At 36.5% G+C, this 19936-nt stretch overlaps 1 protein-coding gene across 5 annotated transcripts in view; it reads right to left on the bottom strand.

Annotated features, from left to right (window-relative positions):
* Nucleotides 1-19936, bottom strand: part of LOC114046865 (GTPase-activating protein and VPS9 domain-containing protein 1) — a 91362-nt gene that overhangs the window by 48219 nt on the left and 23207 nt on the right. For all 5 annotated transcript variants that reach the window (XM_027867426.1, XM_027867427.1, XM_027867428.1 and 2 more), the window contains 5 exons: nt 13809-14025; nt 12078-12921; nt 3242-3328; nt 2604-2738; nt 456-645 (listed from right to left, as the gene is read on the bottom strand). In XM_027867426.1, coding sequence (XP_027723227.1) covers nt 456-645; nt 2604-2738; nt 3242-3328; nt 12078-12921; nt 13809-13993 — 1441 coding nt within the window. In that variant the 5' untranslated portion in view covers nt 13994-14025. Of the gene's footprint in view, nt 1-455; nt 646-2603; nt 2739-3241; nt 3329-12077; nt 12922-13808; nt 14026-19936 lie in introns of those variants that run through there.

Raw genomic sequence — 19936 nt, 5'->3', positions numbered from 1 at the left:
GATAACTACAAAACTATATAATGGGATTTTACAACATCACAATAGGATTTTGTTATAATTAATAAGTACAATTGGTCAGGGAATGCCTAAATGAGTTAGTTACAAGCTACCTACTACACCAGGGGTGGGGAAACAGCAGCCTTGAGGTCACATGTGGCCCTCTAGGTCCTTAGGTATGGCCTTTTGACTGAGTCTAAGTTTTACAGAACAAATCCTTTTATTAAAGAGATTTGTTCGGTGAAGTTTGGATTCAGTCAAAGGACCACACTTGAGGACCTAAAGGACCACCTATTTCCCAACCCTGCATTTGATGATAACCATTTTGTATATACAATGCCACAAACACCAAGCATAGTGACTTCCAACAAAGAAGATGCTCAATAAATGTCTGTGGAACTGACCTGAAGTTAGAACAAAGCTGGGCTAGATGCAGTTCCTCACTAACCTATACTCACCTAAGGGTAAGCGATTTTTTTTATTAGCTGGAGTAGCTGCAGGAGACAACTGAGGAGTATTATACGAAGTCATTTCCAAACTGTTACTTTTTCCTGGCTTGGCCTGGGGTAGGTTTGCCAACAAGTTTTCAAGAGCCATTCGATCTTCTCTCAGTTGGTCACCCAACATGACATTTTTCATAAAACCAACCTGCAAAGAAAATAAGTCCTTAGTCAGTGTTCTAATACCTAGCTTCTTTTTCACACACACACAACCATATAAACTATAAAACACTGTCCCCACTAAGACCATTTTGCAATAAAGTCATTAATACACTATAACCAAACCACACTACAATGTCTCAAAATCCTGCTATAACATCTTTCTGCTGAGAACCTGAGATACAAAATAATAGCTAATGACACTTCCTTGACAATCCAAAAAACTTATCTTCAAAACTCATTAAGGGGGCAGCTAGGTGGCACAGTGGATAGAGCACCGGCCCTGGAATCAGGAGGACCTGAGTTCAAATCTGTCCTCAGACACTTGACTCTTCCTAGCTGTGTGACCCCGGGCAAGTCACTTAACTCCGATTGCCTCACCAAAACAAAACAAAAAAAAAACACATTAAGGCTTACTTGTAGCAAGCTGCCTCTGGTCAGGAATAGTCCCTTTCTGATATCTAACATCTAACCCCTTCCACCCATCCTCTCTCACAACTTCCATACTAAATGCTTGCTTTCTTGATTTAATTCACTGCCCAATCCTTTGTCTCTCCTTGCCTGTGAAATCAGAGGTGGGAAAGTGACCAGACACACATGAGTGATAACCTCTCCCTATCTTGTAAAACTTATGGTCCTAGTCTGAAAACCATGCACCTGACATGACCTGCTCCACAAACTTCCCCCACCAACACAAACACACACTGATCTTTGGCAAATGAAAAAGTTGTATCTGACCTCTCCTCTCTGAAGATGAAGAGGAATGTATCCTTCACCCTTAATCTGTATTTCTCCACTCCTCTAGCATTTCATTCTAAATCTTGGGCCTTCCCTTGTATGAGTTAAAAGCATACCATAATTAAGTCCTATTATATTATGCATTACTCACCTCTCTGACTTTTTTGGAACAAAAAGTTCTAAAACTGCTAGGACATTGATCTTAAACTGTCTTTTCATGGAATCAATAAAGGATATCGACTGGACGATTCCTATAATTACCTATGCCCATTTACTTTTTTAAAAAATGAATTATTTCTTGGACGGGACTTATAATCTCATAAGTATGGGAAAACCCTAGGACAAAAACTCCCTTTACTAATGAAGAAAGGCACCCCCTCTGCAATTCACAGCTTCATAGAGTTGCCTAAGGCACCAAGAAAGTTAACTGACTTGTCCAGGGTAATGTAGTCAATAAGTATCAGAAGTATAACTTGAACCCAGGTCTTCCTAATTCCAAAGTCTACTCTCTATTCATTATATAACACTTCTGCTAGAAGGAGCTAGTATTAATATTCATTAGAATAGTTAACTATCTGAACACCTCTCAAATCCACTCAAAAATCTTCAATAGCCCCCTATTGCTTCTATGATAAAATACCAATTCCTCAGTATGGCATCTAAAACCCTCCATAATCTGGCTCCTGCCTACCTTCCCAATCTTATTTATCATTACTCCCTTTCATATGCTCTCTATTCCACTCAAACTGGTCTCCTCACTGTTCCACAGACACAACATTCCATCCTGTCCTTTTGCACATATCTGGAGTGTGGACTTCTTCTCCTCACCTCTGTCTCGTAAACTCTCTCACTTCGTTCAAAGCACAACTCCAATGCCATCTTCTACTTTGGGCTTTCTCTGATGTCTTCTACCCCCGACTTCTCCCTGCCCAGTTTTCAGTGGGCTCTCCATCTTGAAATTACTTGGTACTTATTTGTGTGTTTACTTAATGGTATACAACGTGTTAATCTCTCCCACAATAGAAGGTAATATTCTTGAGGGAAGTGATTTATCTGTACTATCTTTGACTCACCAGTTTCCAGCACAGAGGAGACATTAAATAAACACTAGATGAATTAAGCTAAATTTCATAAGGTTTGTAATTATATTATAAAGTATTTCAAAAACATGATACCACAAGAAGTTCCAACAAAGAACAAAGCTATTACCAGAGTGATGAGCTGGCTGTAGGTCATATACACCACAGTTCTACTCAACCCTTCTAGAAGGTTAACTGAAGACATTGGGGGAGTCTCTACTGCCCGGCCACCAATTACAACATCAAGGAAAGCAGCAACACAACTCTGTTGACAGAAGAAAAGAGCTCAGTTAAATACTAACACCATAATTATAAAACAATACTTAGAGTAATGGCACAAAAGGTGCTTCTTCAAATGGTTTATAAAAAAACTAAAAAATGTCATGTGTCAACATATGAAACATATGTAAGTTACGCTATTATTTGTGCTTAACCTTCCTATATACAATAAAATGGTAATTTCCTTTTCATAAATCAGGTTCTTTTATATAAAAGAAAAGTTTTATAAAGACCACTTTTATGAATCCATTATCTTCCTTAAACTGAATAAATTTAACTCTTTTTACATAGAAGAGCAAGAAACTTTTTAAAGTGATCTTTTCCATTAAGGATCTTTTCTATCAGTAGTACTAACATCTAAATATAACCTAGATCAGATACAAATAAGAGAATCATTTACTACAAAAATAACTTATAAAATCAAAGGATTAAATGTCAAATGAGACTTCTCAGACTCCTAAAAATAATAACATCCACATTTATTCTTACTTTGTCAAATTTACCAAGGCTGCTCTTTGCTCGAGGATCTCCATCCTCAGAGCCAGTCATTGCTAGCTGCTGTAAAAGGCGGCCAACCTGCAATTAGAAACAATATTAGGGATATATATTTTATAACAAAAGATTATCCACTAATGGATCTAAACTGGCAAATCACCAGTTGTGTGACCTTAGACAAGCCACTAATCATATCTTCGCCATAGTTTTCTCACATATAAAATAAGAAAGTTGGATTAAATTATCTCTAAGGTGCCTTTCAACTCTAAATTTTATGACCTATGACCTTGTGACAAATAAAAGACATAAAGAAATACAAACCTTTATAAAGGAAAATTAAGAAAATGGAATTAGAAATGCCTATACATTGACTGTGAATTGAAGTCAACTTGACAGGTCTTTGGTGGAATGCACCAGAGATCTGTGTGTGGCCCTTTGCTTTTGAACATTTTTATCTAAGAACAGAATAAAGGCACAGGTGACACGCTCATAAAGTGTGAAGATGACAAATGAAGATAAGAAAGGCTAACATACTGTATGATAAAGCCTTGATTAAAAAGAAGATAATGATAAACTGGAGCATCACATCTGAATCAATTAAAAGTAAATTAAAGTCTTAGACTTGAGTTCAAAAATATCAATTTCAGAGAAAATATCTTGGAACCAAAATGGCGGATTAGAGGAAACCCAGATGAACTCTCTCAACATTCCCCTCCAAACAACTTTAAAATAATGCTTCAAATCAAATTTTGGAATACAGCCAACAAAAGGTCAGAGTGACTTTTTTTTTGCCTAAGAAGTTTGTAGGAAGTTCACATGAAAAGTTTGTAACACTGGGGGTAGAAGCTTGTCCAAAGCTTGTACAACGTGGCAGAAACAGCAGCACTTTCAGAAACTCTTGGCCCAGAGATGTTAAGAGGCTTGGACAACTTGACAATAATATATTATAGGGCACCCTATCCTGGTACTAGGTACACAGCTGACACTGACTGGCAATACTGTTGCCCATATGCAGTTCTGGGTTGCAGTTCCAGGGTGGAGAGGAGCATTGGGGGTTGGTCACAAGGCAGCAGGGGCCCTAGTCCCAGTTCTAAGGCAAAGAGAAGTCAAAAGTGCTGGTGCTTGTGGCTACAAGGGAAAAAGGGCCCTTCCTAGACAAAGACTAGAACACAGACCAGGAGATCAGTGACCATACCTCTCCCAAGATCATACCACTTTGGAAGCACCAAAAACTTTCAAACTTCTAGAGATAGCTCTGAAAACAGCAACAGGAAAAAGGCTGAAGCTTGGGACAGGGTCTCACCATCCCCAGGCGAGCAGAACCCAATGTTAACATAAAGTTCAAAGTCAAGAAACAGACTAGAAAAATGAGCAAACAACAAAAAAAGAATTTGACCATTAAAAAGCTACTAAGGGGGCAGGGAAGACCATGACATAACCTCAGAAGACAACAATGTGAAAATAACTATTAAAAAAGCTTCAAAGAAAAATGCTAATTGGACACAAGCCCAATAATAATTCCAGGAAGAGTTAAAGAAAGATGAGTGGTAGAAGAAAAATTGGGAAAAGAAATCAAAGTGACGCAAGAAAATTATGAAAAGAGAACTAACATCTTGGTAAAAGAAGCACAAAAATCCACTGAAGAACTCCTTAAAAAGCAGAATAAGCCAAATGGGAAAAGAGGTACAAAAGCTCAATGAAGAAAATAATTCTTTAAAAATTAGAATGGGGCAACTGGAAGCTAATGACTCCATGAGACATCAAGAAACAATAACACTAAGTCAAAAGAATGAAAAAATCAAAGAAAATATGAAACGTCTCATTGGAAAAATAAGTGACCTAGAAAATAGATCAAGGAGAGAAAATTTAAGATTAGATGAGAAAATTTAAGAATTATTAAGACTATCTGAAAGTCATGATCAAAGAAAGAGCCTAGTTATCATATTTAAAGAAATTATAAAGGAAAACTGCCCCAATATCTTAGATCCAGAGAATAAAATAGAAATTGAAAGAATCTTCTAATCACCTCCTGCAACTCAAAGGAGAAAGAATCCAGAAATACCCCAGGACTATAAGTGATTATTAAAACTAAACTATTACCAAAAAAATGCATAGACAAAGGAGAAAGAATCCAACCACAGAGAGCTACTATGGGAATAGAGAAGATCTGGGTTCATCTTCAGAGCATACTGAAAGAGATCCCAAAAGAAAAATTCCCAGGAATATTAGAGCCAAATTCCAGACCAAAGAACAAAAAGAAAATACTTCAAGCAGTCAGGAAAAAAAAACAAAAAAAAAAATTCAAATATTATAGAGCCACAGTCAGGATTACACAAGATTTAGTAGTTTCCAAGTTAAAGAAGCAGGCGCAGCTAGGTGGCGCAGTAGATAGTGCTCAGACCTTGGAGTCAGGAGGACCTGAGTTTAAATCTGATCTCAGACTCTTGAAACTTATTAGCTAGGTGACCCCGAGGCAAGTCACTTAATCCCGATTGCCTCACATACACACACACAAAAAAAAAAAGTTAAAGGAGCAGAGGACTTGGAATACAATATTCTGGAAGGCAAAGGAGCTAAGATTACAACCAAGCATCACCTCCCAGCAAAATTGAGTATAATCCTGCAGGGGGAAAAATGGATATTTAATGAAATAGAGGACTTTCAGGAAAGGATTCTGGAAAAATGGAAAAGTAGGTCAGAAAATTTCAAGCTCTCAAAATTTTCCTCTACAAAAGAGATAAAAGTAGCACCTCTGGGCAAACTTAGATCCCTGAAAACAAATAAGAGTAGGCGGAAAAGAGGGGTCCTCTTGAGACAATTAGAGAAGATCTGAAGAAAAATCCCAGGAAGAAATTAACACCTCCAGGCTATGGTCCACTTTAACAACAAGCAGCAAGCCCTGGAGTTAGCTGGTTTGAGAGGCTGCCTCGCCAGCTACAAGAACTTTTACCCAGGGACAGTGAGGGGAGTTGGGTGTCTGACCTGGGGGAAATCCCCAGATCAGAATTGAGGGAACCTCTGCTGATGGGCAATGCCAGACCCAGCTGTGCTGTGGAGACACAGTGGGAGCGAGAAGGAACCAGCACATGCCTGGTAAATGCAAAAGCAGTGGGGCAGGGACCCCACTGGCTGTGGGCACTTACAGGGGGCTGGAGTTCCTGGTTTGAGTTCAAGGTCAGAAGGGAGAACTGAAGAGGATCAGAGGCCAGAGGCACCATCCTCTATACCCCAGGACTATAAGTGATTATAAAAACTAAACTATTACCCCAAAAAAATGCATAGACAAAGGAGAAAGAATCCAACCATAAAGAGCTACTACGGGAATAGAGAAAATCTGGGTTCATCTTCAGAGGATACTGAAGCAAAGAAACCCTCTTCTACCCCAAAGAGTAATGTCAAATGGCCACCTGCCCAAAAAGAATTTAGTGAAGAACTTAAAAAAGACTTTAAAAATCAAATGAGAGAGATTGAGAAAAAACTAAAAAGAAAAATAAGAATAATACAAGAAAAACAAGAGGATTATGAAAAGAATGTCAATCAATCAGAAACAGAGATCCAGCATCTTAAGGAAGAAAATGACTGCCTGAAAATCAAAATTGAGCAAGGGGAAACCAGTGAAGTTGTAAGAGATGAAGAAATGAAAAATCAAAATACAAAGAATGAAAAAATAAAAGAGAATGTGAAACATTTCATAAGAAAAACAACAGATTTAGAAAACAGATCAAAAAAAGAAAACATAAGAATAATTGGACTACCTGAAAGTTCTGATCAAAAAAAGAATCTTGATACAATAATACAAGAAATAATTAAAGAAAATAGTCCTGAAGCATTAGAACGAGAGGAAAGTAGAAATAGAAAAAAATTCACTGATCACCACCTATAAGAGATCCCATGAGGAAAACTTACAAGAATATTATACTCAATTTCCAAAATTCCCACATTAAGAACAAAATATTACAAGCAACAAGAAAAAAACAATTTACATACAGTGGTACCACAATTAGAATCACACAAGACCTAGCAGTGGCAACACTAAAAGATCGCAGATCTTAGAACACTATATATCAAAGAGCAAAAGTACTGGGCTTTCAGCCAAAAATATCATACCCAGCAAAGCTAAGTATAATTCTAAATGAAAAAAAAAATGGATGTTTGATCAATTGTTAAACTTTCAGGTCTTTGGGGTTTTTTTGTTTGTTTGTTTTTTCGCTAGGCAATGGGGTTAAGTGACTTGTCCAGGGTTGCAGAGCTAGTGTTATGTATCTGAGGCCAGATTTGAACTCAGGTCTTTCTGACTCCAACCTGGAGCTCTATTCACTGCACCACCTAGCTGCCCCTTTCAGGTTTTTGTTTAAAAAAAAAAAAAAAAAAAAAAACCTGAACTCAATAGAAGACTTAATATACAAGAGCCAAGAGTAATATAAGGTACATACCAACGACCAATTATAAGAGATTAAATAAGGATAGAAAGTTTACCTTTTATGTATGAAAAAATGTAAACCTATGTCTAATTATGAAAGGAAGACTGGAGTAGACCTGAGTATGATATATGATATGACTTCAACAAGTAAAACCACTCAAGTACACCTAAAAGAGTAATCATCTTTTACAAATGAGATACAAGAGGAAGAACCAATACAAAGGAATTAGGGGAGAGGGGCTGTTAGTTCTGGAAACCTACTCTCATTGGGAATGAGTTTAAGAGGGGAAAATACATATACATTTAGAAGAGTATAAAAATCTTCTAAATTTAGAAAGAAATAAAACTCTAAAGGGATAGGAAGGGGGAGAGATAAAGGAGGAATCTTTAGAGAGGATGGTGTGGGAATAGGTTAAAAGGGGGATCTAGAAAGGGGTTTAGACTTAGGGGAATGGGAGAATAAGGGAGGGACTGTTGGAGTAGGGGTAGGTTAAGTAATAGGAGGATAAGGTAGCAGGTAGAAATAAGGTAGAGTAAAGAGAAATAGGAAAAAAGAGATATGCACAAACACAAAGGTAAGGACTAGAATCTCTTAAGGAAAATATATGTTTATGTATGTATGTATGTATGCATAAGTATGTATAAGTGTGTGTATATATACATATATATACACATACATATATATAAATATATCCAATGCTCAATTATAGCCTTGGGGTAGTGGGTAGGGGGGAGAGAGGGGGAAAAAAAGAACAAAGTAAAAAGTGTACAGCAGAGAACAAAAGAAAACCTACAAGGAAGCAAAGAAAAGATGGACAGCTTTCAACATAATGCACAGTATTTAATATATAGACTTTCTCAAAATGAAAAGTTATTGCTATATATTTTGAATCCTCTCCTATGTTCTACTGTACACATGACTTTTTTGTTTTTTCTTATTTTATATTTAAGTTTATAACATTTCTTTTTCTTTTTTTATTATGTATCAAGTTTTAGTATTTGTCTAAAATAAAAATTTTTTAAAAAGAAAGAAATAGAGGACTTTCAAGCATTCCTGGTGAAAAGCACAGAGCTAAATAGAAAATCAGACATTCAAACACAGGACTCAAGAGAAGCAGAAAAAAAATGAGTGAGAACTGATAAGGGACTTAAAAAGGTTAAATTGTTTACATTCCTATAAGGGAAGATAGTACATGTAATTCCTAAGAACTTTATCATTATTAGGGCACTTAAAATAAGTTTACACAGACAGATGGCATGGATGTGAGTTGATTATGTTGGAAAGATCTCCTAAATAAAATGAAAGGGTGAGAAACAGGGATGCACTAGAAGAAGGGGAAGGGATAAGTGGAATAGGGAAAATTTTCTTACATAAAAGTAGCACATAAGGAAGACCTTTTACAGGGTAGAGGAAAAGGGAGAGGGGGCAGGCAAGACATGAACCTCACACTCATTGGAATTAGTTCAAGAAGGGAAGTATATACACTCAGTTGTGTATAGAAGTCTAACTTACCCAATATGGAACTAAGAAGGGAAGGGGATAAGAGAAAGGGGGAAGGGGAAGAATGATAAAAGGGAGGACAGATTAAGAGAGACAGGGGTTAATAAACAGACTTTTGAGGAGAGACAAGAAAAAAAGAGAGAGTAAAGAAACAGAAGAAAATGAGATGGAGGGAAATTCACAGTTAGTAATTCTAACTGTGAATGTGAATGAGATGAGTTCACCCACAAAATGGAAGCAAATAGCAGAACAGATTAGAAACCAGAATCTAACAATATGGTGTTTACAAGAGGTACAGCTGAAAAAGAAAGACACTAATAGATTTAAAATAAAGGGCTAAAGCAGAATCTAATATGCTTCAGCTGAACTTTTAAAAAAGGCAGGACTAGCAATCATGATCTCAGACAAAACAAAAGCAACAATATACCTAATTAAAAAGGATAATCAGGTAAACTACACTTTGCTAAAAGGTACCATAAACAATGAATCAAAATTTTTCACAGCAAGTGTCTCTGATAAAGTCCTCATTTCTCAAATATATAAAGAGAACTAAGTCAAATCCATAAGACTACGAATCATTCCCCAATGGATAAATTGTCAAAGGATATGAACAGGCACTTTTCAGAAGTAGAAATCAAAGCTATCTATAATCATATGAAAAAATGCTCTAAATTACTATTGATGAGAGAAACGAAAATTAAAACAACTCTGAGGTACTACCTCATACCTATAAGAATGACAAATACTAGAGGTGATGAGGGGAAAAAAGGTATACTAATGAAATGTTGGTGGAATAGTAAACTGGTCTAATCATTCTGGTGAACAATTTGGAACTAGGCCCAAAAAGATACTAAAACTGTGCATATACCCTTCGACCCAACAATAACACTACTAGGTCTGTATCCCAAAGAGATCAAAGAAAAAGGAAAAGGACCTGTATGTACAAAAATATTTATAGTAGCTCTTTTTGTGGTGACAAAGAACTGGAAATTTTGGGGATACCAATCAATTAGGGAATGGCTGAATAAGTCATGGTATATTGATTGTGAAGGAGTAATATTTTGTGGTAGGAAACCATGAAGTTGGTGATTTCAGAAAAACATGACTGACACAAACTGATGCAAAGTGAGGTGAGAAGAACCAGGAGATCATTGTGCACGGTAAAAGCAAAGTTGTAATGACGATCAATTTCGAAAGACTTGGCTACTCAGATCAATACAATGATCCAAGACAATTCCAAATGACTTATATGCTCCTTCAGAAAGAGAACTAATAAACTCTGAGTGCAAACTGAAATATAATTTTCTCACTTTCTGTATTTTTCTCACTTTTTAAAAAATATGGCTAATATGGAAATGTTGTACATAAGTTCACATATATAGTCAATATCATATTGCTCACCTCAGAGTATGGGGGAAGGGTGAAGGCGAGGAAGAGATTTTGGAACTCAAAATTTAAAAAAGAAAAGAATGTTAAAAACAAATAATAAGCTTAAGAAATTTTTTAAGAATTTTTTAAAAATATCAATTTCACAAGAACATGATAAGAAAGGAATGATGAGATGACAGTTTACCTAAAAAAAAAAGTATACTGGAAACTTAATTAATCGATGATATGATATAGCAACAAAAAAAATTTAATATATCCTTAGGATACATTAATAGAGGTACAACCGCCCTGGCTCTTCCCTTATACACAAATCTCTTGTCAGACCACACACAGAGTAATTTGCCCAGGTCTAAGTGTCACAGTGTAAGAACAATGATAAGGTATAGCGTTTCCAGGAAGGCAACCTGGATAGTTTTTCACAATAGGGGATAGTCTATTGTGATAATGATCTAAGTCACAGAATTTTAGAGTTGGAAGATCCTACAGGAGAACAAAGAATGTGAGATCTGGACAGTATCTTATCACACAGGACATAATAACCCAGGATCAAAAATTCAGAGCTAGAAAGGACCTCAGAAGTCATCTACTCCAATCCTCTCCTTTTACAGATGAGCAAAATGAGGTCCAGAGAAGTTAATGACTTGCCCAAAGAGGTTAACATTTACTAAGTGTCAAGAGCCAGTATTTGAAGCCAGATCAAGACCTATAGTGATGGCAGTTAACTACACTGATGAAATCACAGCTCTTCTAAAATATAATAAATAATCAACTGGGATAAAATTTAAGGAAAAGAGATGACAAGAGATAATATTGTACCTCAGAATATTGCGAAATAAATTGTACTGATTTCCTATATCACAACATAATAAGGGGAAAAAACAACCAGATTTGAAAGTAGAAGACCTGTGCTCTATTTCTGAGCTCTTCCACTTATGTGACCGCCTCAGACACTTAACAGATGCGGTCATTTAATTTCTCTTGAACTGTTTCTTCATCTGTCAAATGAGGATAATAACAGCACCTATTTCAAAGGGTTGCTGTGAGAGTCAAATGAGGTAATTTATGTGCAGAGCTTTGCAAACCTTAAAACACCATATATAAAAGCTACCTATTATTTTAATGGTTAGAGTATAGACTTGAAGTCAAAAAGACCAGTTTTCAAATCCAACCAGAGACACTTAGTATTTGTGTAACCCTGGACAAGTCACTCAGCCTGTATGCCTCAGTTTCCTTATGTGTAAAATAAGGATAATGATAGCACCTATCTCCCAGAGTTGTTGTGAGAATAAAACAAGAAAATATCTGTAAAGCACTTTGAAGACCTTAAAGCACTGCATAAATGCTAGTCAGCTATGTACCATATAGGGCTAGGGTGGACAGTAAATGATAATATATGTAAAGCACTACAGAAATATCAGTAGTTGTCATTATAATTTTTTCATAATTCTTAGAAATAATAATGTCAAAAATCAATCCACGTAAGACCACATGTCTTATTAAAATTATCAGAAAATACATACCTGCATCAAATTAAATCTTGCCACCTCATTTATGGGAGCATCAGAAATAATTCCATACTGTTCTGGGTTGACAATTGCAGGGCAAATGAAGCAGGCCAAGAGGAGATCAGTACACATTGCCCTCACTTCCCCTACATCAAGCCGATCTACACAGGAAAGTGTCTTATACATTTGTGATACAATCCACCGCAAACTATGGGGAAAGCAGTATGTATTCTGCTTGAGATAGCCAATAAATTTGTTCACCAAAGCCACTAGTTTGGATTCATTCAAGTCCACCATCTCTTGGACCTTTTGTCTGAACCTATCTGAACCTCTCTCTCCAAAAAGCTTTTCCTGCTGGGATGGAGAGAACCTCTCAATCAACTTATTTGGATCTGTTTCCAGATGGTCTTCATCTTCAACCAGCAACTGCATGATTGGCTCATGTAATGTTGCTGTGAGGAACAGTTTGGCAGAAAAGAGTCCTTCAGAAAATAGCTTGAATAAAATGCTGAATGCACAAGTTCCTCTCCTCAAAAGACGCCTAGGGTTGTCACTTTCTTTGAGTTCAAATTCAATCAGATATCGCAAAACCTGAAGAAGGTAGCTCTCATCTTCTTGCATGATACAGTTGCCATAGAGAGAGGTAAAAACTGTGTGGATAACACTCTGAGTGTTATCCTGGTTCAGTTTTTCTCCAGCAACCAAAGAGGAGGCAATGAGTCGAGGGTTTTCCCTTAACCTATTTAAGAATTCTCCATAATAAGTCTCTTGAAATCCCAGCTGCTTATATCCATCAACAAACTGTGTATCTTCCAAGATCTTGGCATGTTGGCAACATTCAGCAGGAGAAGCTTCAGCACTAAAAGACACACATAAAATACACAACAAATCTCATTAGAATAGGTGAATAATGCTTTCATTTATCAAGGAATATCATCTCAAGTTGTTAAACCATTTAAGCCTTTGAGCAATTGAATCAGTAAGATCATACACAGTAAGATCATACACCCAACAGTGGTGGGGTGGAACTTGCATGTTATCAAGTGTGATTTAAAAAGAAAGAGTACGGAGCACTGGCAGCAACTTCGTTATAAGTGTTCTCTCCGATATTAGCTGAATTTAAATCAATCATTAGTCAACCTACAAGCATTTTATTAGTTGCCTAATATAACACTGGACATTAACTAACACTTATGAAAAGTAAGATTATTCATTCTGCTATGTGTACTTAAAAATTGAAAGAGACAGTTCAAACTAGGTCCATATGAACTTTTATTGCTGGTTTTTTATTGTTATTTCTTTTAATTCTGAACTAGTTGAACATCAAAAAAGGAACATTCCTACATACAAAGCAGAACACATAAACTTGCCAACAAGCAAAAATCCCACACAGCAAGTACTGAAGGAGAGGTAAACATCTCAAAATGTACAAAAAGGGTCATTTTTTAATCTGACAGTATAAATGCCAATATCTGAAAATTCCACTCTCCATGGTCTGTGAGCAATTTTAATCTATGATGAATCAAGCATGTGTGTTACAGCAATGGCTCAAGTCTCCAGGGGAGAGTAAAACAGAAGGGCACAAGTTCTAGGCTGTTGTGGAACAACCAGTTCTGCTGGAACCCTCCTGATACTGACAAAATATCAGTGACATATCTGGAGCATTCATTTGGTATGCCATGCAATTCAGAAGTAGAAGAGAATTACTGTGTGTCATAAATGTTAAAAGCTCAAATACATTTATACCTTGTTATGATAAGCCTGTCCAAGTTAATTCTCTGCTGCTTGGCAATCCATGCTGTTCGGTACAACTTTTCAGCAGTCTTAAGCACATCTGCATTTAGCCTCTGGATCAGCTGTTTCTCCGAATTCACATAGAGTCGTTCCTGCTTAAGGTGATGAGCCAAAGTGTGAATATCCAGCTTCACCATCTTCAAATGTGAAAGAAGTACACAGGTGAACACTAAAGAGAAAACAGACATTTTTTAAAAATGTTAAAGTGCCATTTACAACTTTTAGCCAGGTCATACTTCTTACAATATATATAATGTAGAGAGGTAGCCTAACGGAGCAGAAAGAGCATTGAATTAGAAATCAAAAGACCACAGTGCAAGTTCCACCTCCACTGCTTAATGACCTAGTGTATGTCACGTAACTTCTCTGTTTATCAGACTTAGGTGATGAATTGGCTGGTTATGCTGAACTTCTTGTTCTGTTTTTTTATTCTGTTACAAGGCATGGCTCTCACAGGTTAGGGGATAGAGGAGGGATATATTCAGAAATAAAAGGGATATAAAAGCAAAAAGATCATTCAAATACTTTAAGATATTAAAAGTTTTATAACAACAATAAATGACAAATTTGCTTAACTTTTCCTCTGTGTTAAAAGAAAGAGTTTCATGGAGGAGAATTTTTTTAAAAACCTGTGAACTGCACCTAGAGGCAGCTAGGTGGCTCAGTGGATAGAGTGCCAGGCCTGGAGTCAGAAAGACTCATCTTCCTGAGTTCAAAGCTCAGACACTGGTCTCAGACACCGACTAGCTGTGTGATCCTGTGAAAGTCACCTGACCCTGTTTGTCTCAGTTTCCTCATCTGCAGAATTTGCTGGAGAAGGAAATAGTAAACCACTCCAGTATCTTTGCCAAGAAAACCCCAAATGGAGTCACAAAGGGTCAGACACGACTGAAACAACTGAACAAAAAGAGCAACAACATGAATTGCAAAGAAAAGAAAAGAAAAGAAAAGAAAAGAAAAGAAAAAAGAAAAGAAAGGGGGCAGCTAGATGGCGCAATGGATAGAGCTGCGGCCTTGGAGTCAGGAGGACCTGAGTTCAAATCCAACTTCAGACACTTGACACTTACTAGCTGTGTGACCCTGGCTGGACAAGTCACTTACCCCAAGTGCCTCACCAAAAAGAAAAAAAGAAAAGAAAGAAGACCAAAAGGAAAAAGACAAATAGAACAGCTTTGAAAGTTACATGACTTTTTACATACTTTTAAAAAATTAAGTCTACATAATAGCTTCATGTACAATCCTCTTTCTCTGTTCTACTATGTATATAGAAAAATGCTCATTTTATTTGGTGCTTAAGTTCTGAATTTTGTTACAAATTCCCCAAAAAAGAAAAGCTTTTAAAAAGGGTAAAAAATTAAATTAAACCTGTGAACTAAGCTCTATATCTTAATACTGCAAATCACAGAATCTCAGAGTTGGAAAGTTTGGTTAGATCCAAAGACAAATAAATCAGAGGACTTGAAACCAGAAAGGTCTTTTGAGATTATCTAACATAACCCACTTTACAGATGAGTAAACAGAGGCCCAATGATTATGTAACTTGCCCAAGGTCATAGATTAAATATATATTAGAACCAATATTTGAATCTGAATCTTCTGACTATAGCTCCAATGTTCTCTTTCTACTATGCCATAATCAGGGTTTACTAACTATGCAGGCTGTGCCTGCATAGAGCTACAAGTTTTACCACATGAGTGAATCAACCAATCTAATTTGTTTTGGCTGCTGTCTAGTTGAGGCAGCTCATAGTACAATGGACAGAGCAATGGGTCTGGAGTCAAAATGACCCTAGTTCAAATTTGGTCTCAGACACTAGTGCGATCCTAGGCAAGTCACCTAACCTCAGTCTGCCACTATAAAAGAGAGATAATAATAGCACCTACCTCCCAGGGTTGTGAGGATCAAGTGAGATAATATTTATAAAACATTTTAGCACAGTGTGGCACACAGCAGGTGCTTAATAAATAATTTGTTGCTTTCCTTCCTTCCCTATGGAGCAATGATGTGGGAGTCAGAAAACCAGATTCAAGGCATATAATACCTAGACATCACAAATCACCACTATGGGTAATTCACATGACCTCTTAGTAATCCCAGCTTCTTTATTTATAAAATAGGGATATTTGCTTATATATTCACTTCTCCCTTCTTCATGCCTCAAAACCATTCCACAACTTCATAGATCACTTCCTCTTTTAGTCCGTATCTCACACACCCTTCTCCCAGCCAAGACAAATATTTTCATTTCCTTCTGGAATTTGTCCAATCAGTCACTGATTCACTCTCTAATTTTCAATCTCTGCCTATATACTGGCTTGTCCTACACTGACCACAAATAAATTCAAGTCTTTCCTATACTTAAAAAAAAATTCCCTTGACCCTGCCATCCCCACAAGACATTGTCTTGGAATACTTCTCAACTCCTACCTGGAGTAATCTATACTTACTATTTCTACTTCCTCACTACCTATTCACTACTCAATCCTTGCAACCCATCTTCCAACCTCTACTTCCAAGAAAATTCTTGGATTAAAAATCACCACTTCTTCTTGATTAAAAATCACCACTTATTTTTTCCCTGCTCAATCTCTTAGTCTTTTCTCAGTCTTCATATTACCTGACTTTTGTGTAGCATCTGGAATGACCAGTGACACCTCTTGGATATGTTCTCAGCCTCACGCTACCTAAAGACATCATGCCCTGAATTTTTTAATGGGTCTATTGTTTTCCAATAGTTAATTTTGTTTTTTTTTTTAGTCAATACAATTTATTTTAACATAGCAGATGCTTCCCTAGCCCCTGACCAAGTACATTCCCAAAATGTTACACAACACTGACTAAAAGAATAATTGTGAATAACTGAAGTTTACTTATTGTTGCTAGAAAGTAAGGAGATATGTATTAACTTTATTCATTTCATATTAACATTGTCTGCTGTATTTAACTTGAGCCTTATTGCCTTTTACTGCTGGTTGTACTTATACTATTGCAGTCCCGTGTATTGTTCTTTTGGCTTTGCTTTCTTCACTCTGCACCACTTCCACAAATTTTCAAAACTTCCTCTAAATTCTTCATATTCATCATTCTTTGTGACCCAATGACTTTTCAGTTTGTTCATAACATAATTTGTTCAGCCATTGCCCTATCATTGGGCACATATTTCAGTTCTAGCTTTCTGTTATTACAAATAGCATTATTATGAATATTTTCCCTATGTTAAGGGTCTAAACCCAGTAATAAGATCTTCTTTCTTTTTCCATCTTCCTCCCTTGACTTCACCTGATCCTATGAATCCACCAAGGTACCCAAAATGAGGGAAATAATAGTCCTGTGGTCCAGATTAGATCACAACTGAAACTCAGCTCTGGGGGACATATTTTAAAAAGGACATCATTAGGCTTAGAGACATTCTAAAAGAGAGTAACCAAGATGGTAAAAGGAGTACATGATAACTGTTTTCAAATGTATAAAGGGCTATCACATGTAAAAGGTTTAAACAACCACAAAACAACTAAAAATGGATAATGCAAAATTCCACAGAAACTTGGCCCCAAAGAAGTGGTATGAGAAGACACCTCCTTTCTCTCCCTAAGCAAGCCTTTGCAGAGGTTATGAGGCAGGAGAAAGATCTATGAATGAGAAACACTGTATACATTGTCATTTTTTTTTCACCATACTGATGAGTGTTGCTGATTTTTTGTTCTTCTTCCTCTTTTCCTTTTTGCTTTAAAAAAAAAATCTTTGTTATAAAGGATAGTTCTCAGAGGAAAAGATAGCAGGAAATTCTGGTAATATAAAAACAAAAATATCAATAAAAATTTGTCTTCAAAAAAAAAGGAAGAAAAGGGGTTAGTAGAACCAAGAGAATATTGTATACAGTAACCACAGTACTGTTTTAAGAACAACTTTGAGCAACCAAGGCATTCTAACTATTATAAGTACTCAAATGAAGGCAGGAAGATGCTGTTTGCATCCAGAAAAATAAATCTCTCACACACACACACACACACACACACACACACACACACACACACACACTTGTGTCTAATGGCAGCCATCTCAAAATTGGGGGGGGAAGCTATACAATAACTTCGTTGCATATTTGAAAGAAATAGCAAGTTGTACACAATGGATCTGCAATTTTACATGCAATCCTGTTTTTCTATTCCACTTTGCTTTGGAAATGCTTGTTTTATTTCTTAAGTTCAGAATAAAATAAATAAATTTTAAGAAAAGAAAAGGGGTTGGGAATTTGTTCTGTTTGTCCTCAGAGCTAAGAAATAGGAATAACAGGTAGAAGCTGCAGAGGCAGATTGAGGTTTGTTGTAAAACTTGACTCAAAACAGAACTCCCTAATCCATCCTCTGAACAGCTGCCAAAATAATATTCTTAAAGCATAGATATGACCATGTCATTCCCCTGCTCAATAAACTAGAGTGCTCCCTATTCTCTCTAATATAAAAAACAAATTCCTCTGTCTGGCATTTAAAGTCCTTCATTGATTGGTTCCATCCTACCTTATTATACATTACCCTTTTCCACACATCCTACAATTCATTCAAACTGGCCTTTTTACAGTTCTTCACACACGACATTACATGTCCTTTCTCTGTGACATTGCACTAGCTGTCCCCCCTCCATGCCTTGAATAAATTCACTCCACATCCCACCCTCTTTAAATCCAATTTCCTTGTAAGCTCAGCTCAAATACTACGTGAGGCCTACCTGAATTCCCTCCCCTATTTACTGAATAAGTGCAAAATTACTTTTTATTTGTTTTATATGTATTTTGTATACCCAGAGAGACAGCATAATATAGTACAAAAACTCAGAGCCTGGCAGTTTTCAGATGAAGAAATCAAAGCTATCTACAGTCATATGAAAAAGTGCTCTAAATCACTTCTGATTAGAGAAATGCAAATTAAAACAACTCTGAGGTAGCACTTCACACCTATCAGATTGGCTAATATGACAAATTAGGAAAATGATAAATGCTGTGAAAATTGGAACAATAATGCACTGTTGGTGGAGCTATGATCTGATCTAACTGTTCGGGAGAGCAATTTGGAACTATGCCCAAAGGCAACCAAACTGTACATACTTTGATCTAGCAACACCACTACTAGGTGTGTATCCCAAAGAGATCATAAAAAAAAGGAAAAGGCCTATATGTGCAAAAAATATTTACAGCAGCCATTTTCATGGTGGCAAAATATCGGAAACTGAAGGGATGACCAACAATGGGGAGTGACTGAATAAGTTGTGGTATATGAAGGTAATGGAATACTATTGTACAGTAAGAAATGATGAGCAGGCAGATTTCAGAAAAACCTGGAAAGACTTGTACAAAGTGAAATGAGCAGAACCAGGAAGACATTGTACACAGTATCAGCAACACTGTGTGATGACCCACTATGAATGACTTAGCTCTTCTCAGCAACACAATGATCCAAGACAATTACAAAGGACTCATGATGGAAAATGCTACCAACATCCAGATAAAGAACTAATGGATTCTGAATGCAAATCGAAGCATACTGTTTTTACTTACGTTATTTTTTTTGTGGTTTTTTTCCTTTTGATCTGTTTCTTTCACAACTGTGACTAGCATGGAAATGTTTTACATGATTGCACATATATAACCTGTATCAAACTGCGTGCTGTTTTGGGAAGAGGGAAGGGGAGGAAGAAAGGGAGAAAAATCTGGAACTCAAAATCTTGTAAAAATCTTGCTAAAAATTGTCTTTGCATATAATTGGGAAAAAAATACTATTTAAAAAAAGTGAGAGCCTGGGTTCAACTCTCACTCCAGACAAATACATAATGACTATGCAAACACACATCAGGCAAATCACTACACTTCTCAATACTTCAAGTAACTTATATTATAAATTGCATAGAAGGTGCCAAATTGCATTGATAGAGGGAGTTTCCTCATCAAAAAATTATCTATACCACAGGTCCAGTCAGTCTCTATACCCTATATTTTGTATATACTCATCTGCATACATGTTGTTTCCCCCAACAGAATGCAAGCTCTTAGAGGTCAAGGACTCCTTCACTTTTGTCTATCTCCAGC

The sequence above is a fragment of the Vombatus ursinus genome, unplaced genomic scaffold (genome assembly GCF_900497805.2).
Source record: "Vombatus ursinus unplaced genomic scaffold, bare-nosed wombat genome assembly UNPS02014786.1, whole genome shotgun sequence".
NCBI lineage: Eukaryota > Metazoa > Chordata > Mammalia > Diprotodontia > Vombatidae > Vombatus > Vombatus ursinus.
Note: the sequence above shows the minus strand (reverse complement) of the source record. Positions and strands in the feature narration are given on the sequence as shown.